This window comes from Dicentrarchus labrax, unplaced genomic scaffold (assembly GCF_905237075.1).
Source record: "Dicentrarchus labrax unplaced genomic scaffold, dlabrax2021, whole genome shotgun sequence".
NCBI lineage: Eukaryota > Metazoa > Chordata > Actinopteri > Moronidae > Dicentrarchus > Dicentrarchus labrax.
Window position 1 is genome coordinate 25,176,855 of NW_026136715.1, and position 6,360 is coordinate 25,183,214.

Sequence of the window (6,360 nt, forward strand, 5' to 3'; positions counted from 1 at the left end):
GGTTTTCTGGAGAGTAATTAATACATAAGCACAATGTATATATTGGTTGCACTGTTCAGTATAATGAAGGTAATCACCCAGTTTATCAGCGTGGTTCATTGATGTGTTTTTAATAGTTTGGGACAACAATAGATTTGTTGTTTATAGGATCAGTTCATTGTTGGCTCTAGTCTTATTATGTAATTTGCTGACTATAAGAGAGATGATCCTTTAAGCTGTTGTTGATATCATTGTAACCATAGATACAGCTAATTTACTAGACACTATCAATATGAAAATGTCAGCATACCGTTTTGCCTTTGACAGACTGGTTTAGGATGGGTGTTTAGGGGACAAAGTCTACAGAGGCTAAGGGTAAAAATGTAATATAGATAGGAGAGGAGTGGCAGGAAGCAATATTGTCTTTCAGGGTGATATATAAGCCCCAGGATTCTCCTCAGCCCTCCACTCTCAGCTGCCAGATCCCTCCGTGCCAGGACGCCCTGCTTCTTCCTCTGATCGTTCAGCAAACTTCTTTTACCAATGGAGCCCATGATGAAACGCCAGGCCTCTATAGGTCTTCCTATCCATTCGGCAAGCCTTCCCGGACCTCCACAGGCGCGTAGGGGCTATTCCTTTAGCGTCAGCGGAGGGGCAGGTGGCCATGGGATCTCAACCAGCACCTTTGGTACACAGATTGGCAGCAGCTTCGGGGGTGGGTATGGCATGTCTTCTGTGTCAAGCTCTGATACGCTGGCCATCACCAACGAGAAGGCAACCATGCAGCACCTGAACGACCGCCTGGCTAGCTACCTGGAGACAGTGAGGAACCTGGAGAAGGCCAACGGCAAGCTGGAGATCAAGATCAGAGAGGTCATCGAGAAGAAAGGCCCCTTGGAGGGGAGGGACTACAGCAAGTACAACGCCACCATCACAGACCTGAGGGCAAAGGTGAGTCAATGAATCACTCAGTCAGTCTAAATGATTATTTAGTCTAGTCACTTAATTGAAAACAAAAATGTGAGCAAAAAGATTTGTTTATAGCATATATCTTACTACATAATGCCAAAACTGCAAAAAGAAGTGCATAAAGGTAGAGTGATAAGTCTGGGTCTCCTCTCAGACATTGAAGTGTATCAAGTAAAGGAAATGGTTTGATAACAGGAATGCCACTAAATGAGTACGGTTTTACACTGGTGCAAAAAAAAAATTCTGTTAAAGTGTAGCTTTTTTACATAAGTACATTCAATCATTCATTCATTTATTGACAGAGCTCTCAGTCCCCTATCCACTTTGGTGAAGACCGTGTACATGTCACATAAAGCTAGGGCAAAAGTCATTCCAGGCTTTAACTTTTTATTATCATACCTCCTGCACTCAAAGAGTTCATGTATCTCTAAATGCCTGACTTCACATCATTTACCACGTGTAGACCCTTTATCTCCAGGGATAGTATCAAAAAGATAACCTGCTTTGTTCTTTTATGACTTACAGCGTGTTATCAAAGGCGTGTTCTTTCACCTGCACAAGTTATCAAAGTCAAAATTACAGTTTGCTGTCAAAATGGCCGTGTGAGTGTGCTACAGATTACACAAACTGTATCTTAAACACTGAAAACTACAAAAAACATTTCATGTCTTTCAGATACTTGAAATGATCAAGGGCAACGCACATCTTGCCATCGCTCTTGACAACGCACGCCTAGCTTCAGACGACTTCAGAGTCAAGTGAGTGTTCAGCTTTCCATACAAAATGAAAGAGACTCTCCATCCAGCATGAGCACATCTGATATACAGTATGTTTTGTTAGGATGGAATATGAGCTGTCCATGCGTCAGACGGTGGAGGCTGATGTAGCCAGACTGAGGAAGCTTCTGGATGACACCAACGTTATTCGCCTGCACCTGGAGAGTGACATTGAGTCTCTGAAGGAAGAGTTGATCAGCCTGAGAAAGAACCATGAGATGGTGAGTCAGAAAATACTTGATGATGATACTATGAGGACAACTGCCTTTAACCTAACCCTACTACTGATGGGATAGTAGTTCAAAGAGAAAGACCTAGGACTGCAAATACTCACCATTATGGCAATCTGTTTGTTCCTTAACCTCTTTGCACAGGATAACCCCACTAACCTTGGTCAGGAAATCACTCCCTAACTATTTCCTCCCCAACAGGATGTTGCTGAATTGCGTGCCCAGATCACCCAGGTTGGCGTTCATGTGGACATTGATGCTCCTAAAGGACAGGACCTGGCCAGGATCATGGAGGAGATGAGGGCTAAGTATGAGAAGATAGCTCTGAAGAACCAAGAGGAACTCAAAGCATGGCATGAATCTCAGGTAATTGGTTAATGCATATTCGTCAAACACATTTCCGGTTGACTAGCTGGTAAGTACCTTACCTAGTACCTTTGTACTATATGTATTTTATCTCATCTCCAGATCACAGAGGTGCAGGTCCAAGTCACTGAAAGCACGACAGCTCTGAAGGAAGCCTCGACTGTGGTGACGGAAACCAGGAGGAGGTATCAGGCTCTGGACATTGAACTGCAGTCGGCACTTAGTCTGGTAAGTAATTTGGGCTAATTTACATAACTAGTGCGACTTGAACTCTCAATACCACAGCTGGTAATTGACCCTTCCTAAGTCCCATCCCTTTACACTATGTGCTCCAATAACAGTTGAGCAAGCCTCAGTCAGAACCTCTGCCAGCTGTACTTAAATATGCTATGTGCTAGACTTCTTCTGTTTCTCTACTGCATCAATCAACTGCGAAATCAAGTGGGATTCTTCACCCCCTGACAGAAAGCGTCCCTTGAGGCCACCCTGCGTGACATTGATATGCGCTACAACATGGAGGTGGAGAAGTACAACGTGATAATCGTGAGGCTGCAGGAGGAGCTCACCCAGATCCGCACCGACATTCAGCACAACGCAAGAGAGTATGAGCACCTGCTCAACATCAAGGTCAAACTGGAGGTTGAGATCGCAGAGTACAGGAGGCTGCTGGACGGCGAGGCAGACTTCAAGTGAGTATGAGGAGAGGAGGCTTTGTTGAAATTTATATTTTGCTCCGTATTGTCAGCTGACCCATATCAAAGCTTTGTTCACCTCAGGGAATTTGCAAATTTGATTCAAATTAGCTTCATGCAAAAACGAATTTATATGGAAAGTAAAAGTAAATTCACCACTGACATCTCAACTGCTGAATGTACTTAAAGACAGAAAATATATGTTTACAAAACAGTAACACTAAAGATCTTATCCCAGTGTATAAACTAGGACTAAATGTAATTTTACTCATGACAAAGAACAACCTTGTATTGATTCTACTGTATTGTTCATTTTCCAGACTCGACGATGCAGTTGATCCTAAGAACATCAAGACCCAAGTGGTGACAGTCACTCAGACTCTGGTGGATGGCAAAGTGGTGTCAGAGAGCAAGGACGTCAAATCCAGTGAAAAGCTTTCTGCCTAAACAGTGTGGGGAAAAAACCCTTTGAAACAAAAATAAAATGAACAAAAAGCGTACCATCATGGCTGTGACTGTTTACATTTGTGTAAAGGAGAAAAATAATGATTGAATTACATCATACGTATGCATTATGCAGACATATGAAGATATACCTTATTTCATGTTCATATTTCCTTTAATGGAATAGCTCGACATTTTGGGAATTTGACGAGAAGATTGATACCACTTTCATGTCTGTATGTTGAATATGAATCCACAGCCAGAAGTTAGCTTAGCTTAGCATAAAAACTGGAAACAGGGAGACACAGCTAGCCTGACCCTGTGCAAAACTAAATATGCCTAGCAGCACCTCCAAAGCCTTCTACTGAATATGTTCCACTTCATTTGTGTAGTCATACAAAAGCCGAAGCATAAAACCATCAAGTTGTATTCAGTCCAGTAATTATGTGCCGCACTATTTCTTTGCCAAGAGACTATTGGAGTGCTGGTTGCCTGACTACCTCACAGTGATGTCAAGACTTCAGCAGGGCACTAAATAAACTGCAATTAGCTTCACCTTTGGCAGCTGCAACATTAAAGTGATTAACACACGACACATCAGCAATTATAAGACGGTAATATAATATGTGATTCTGGCAGACCAAAACGTTTATAATCTGTTAATAAAACACAGAAATAAAAAAAAGCAGTAACATAGATTACGCAACACATGCACATAGACTCTGATGGCTGTCTGGCCTCCATCTTCCTCCCACACCCCCAAGTCTGCTGTGAGTGCGGGAAATTCTTTCAGCTTCTGAGAAATTCACATCCTGACCTGCAGTTCTTCAGCCTTGTCCCATTATAGGCAGAAGGCCCCTATTCCCAGGCCATGTCCAAGCAGTACTCTGAGCTTGCTGTTTATTTACGTTCACATTAGTCAATTCCTGTGTGCTCTTTGACACAAACGGACCCTTTTTTTGGGCTCAGTTGAATTATTGCACAACTTTATGTTAATGGCCTTTCATATGTTGTTAATAGAGATGTGGGCAGTGACAGATTTTGGCAAATGGCTTGGACATTTTTGGACATTTGTAGATCATTATACAGCTTGAACTTGGACCTTTCCAAATCAATCCACTATTCATCACCACAATGTCACGTTTTTTGGAAATATTCAATTGCACTATTCCACAGAAAGGACCAGAAATCATTGTGCCAAATTCTAATTATGACTGGTTTCCCAACCGTATCTGACAAAAAGTTTCCTAATTCGTGCCAGTTTCCAGTGCAATGTTGTATGCCCTACAGCTGTTATTGTGTAAAGTGTGTGTGACAGTGTGTCTGCTGTGAGGGGCTCCTCATCCCAATCTATTGTTAAGATGTAGAGCTGTCTGGATGGGTGCTGCCATCCCCTGCAGCCAGACTTTTTGCATTTTGTCTCGCTGACAGGAGCTGGGCAGACAGCCAGATACAGGCAATTCCAGAGACAGTAAAAAAGGAGGGATGGCAAGACTGACAGACTTAGGAGATAGATGGAGGGATATAGTCTATTGGAGGAAAAAAACAGACACAAGCAAATGTCTCTGCTGCATGCCTGTAATTCCTCAGGCCCCACAGAGAGCTGGCTGGACAATACCTTTCTCTCTGCACTTTGAGAGGAGGAGGCCCTCTGCGAATTCGCTTTGCTTAGTAACCAACAGAGTAGAGAGGGAAATTAACTCTTAAACTTAACCCATAACTTTTAAATCCATTATCAGACACATTGGTTCACACAACATTGGTTCTAAATGCCAGTTCACATCAGAGACGGGCCTTTTGCACAAACAGTGAACCGGCTCCGTTCCGGTTCAAGCACCTGTCTTGAAGCGTTCAACCAAAACTAAATCGGCTCGGAACATAAAGAGATGGTTCCCACCAACTAAAAGATAGCAGGTTTTTCTTGGGAACCAAAGTAGGCTTGTCTTATCCCATACGTTGCTGTGCATTGATGTACATTCGGTTAATATGGGTATGCTCAAAACTGGTGGAAAAACAGGCTGCTTTGATAGATAGCACCAAGGTTTCAAGAATCTTGAATGGGACAGTGGATTATTAAACTTTATTATTAGAAGATACAATTTCTAAAAACAGATCAAACTGATCCCAATTTTCCAACTGAAAAAAGACTGTAAACTAACAATCTGTAAGGGTGGTGACGTGTGACTCTTAATGTGCCACCCATGTGACTGCAGCCAAGTCTCAGATTAATGTTGCAATGCCAAAGAAATGTGAATACAATTTACATGTTAACGATGAACTCCACATATTGCAAGCACATTGCATCACCCGGAGTGCAGAAATTCACTAACTGCCTCACTTTTCATTTGACAGAACCTTTAATTTAATGCTAGTAGGACAGGCCTGTAAAGAATTATTAGCGGCTATCATGAGAGCTTTAGCTGGAACGTAGGAGTTTATTCAGAACTCACTCCACACCGTGCATGAATCAGACAGGTCAGAGGCCTGAAGCACCACCGTCCGCTGTTTCATCTCTCTCTCCCTTTTGCATAAAAACAGTTAACATGCCTAAACAATGAATCATTTCTCACTCTCTCCGTCACATGCACGTAAAACACACATTCTGGATGTTTCCTTCTCTGCCTCACATCTGTTGGGTGTGTCGGGCGGGAGTCAGTCAGTCATCCAGTGCTCCCAACCCCGCTGGGCCTCCTCCCAGTGGGAGCAAAGTGAGGGGGAGAAGTGAGGGACCAGTGGCGGCGGGAGAAGGGTGTGGTGTGTGTCTGTTTGTGTGTTTGAGAGACATGGGGGACGAATAAAGTAAGTAATGGGAAAGCAAAGAGAAAGTAACCAGAGAAATGAAAGCAGTGACAGAAGAGAGGAAATACATCAGTGGTAAAACAATCGGATAATTGATTAAAGCTG

The 6,360-nt window shown here is 42.8% G+C and overlaps 1 protein-coding gene across 1 annotated transcript; it reads left to right on the forward strand.

Annotated features, from left to right (window-relative positions):
* The first annotated feature begins 427 nt into the window (after nucleotides 1-427).
* On the forward strand, nucleotides 428-3,512 carry LOC127377293 (keratin, type I cytoskeletal 18-like). Its single transcript, XM_051425037.1, has 7 exons — nucleotides 428-930; nucleotides 1,624-1,706; nucleotides 1,789-1,945; nucleotides 2,156-2,320; nucleotides 2,423-2,548; nucleotides 2,786-3,009; nucleotides 3,333-3,512. The coding sequence occupies exons 1-7, from the start codon at nucleotides 523-525 to the stop codon at nucleotides 3,457-3,459; spliced, it is 1,290 nt and encodes a 429-aa protein (XP_051280997.1). The 5' UTR covers nucleotides 428-522; the 3' UTR covers nucleotides 3,460-3,512.
* The last annotated feature ends 2,848 nt before the right edge of the window (nucleotides 3,513-6,360 follow it).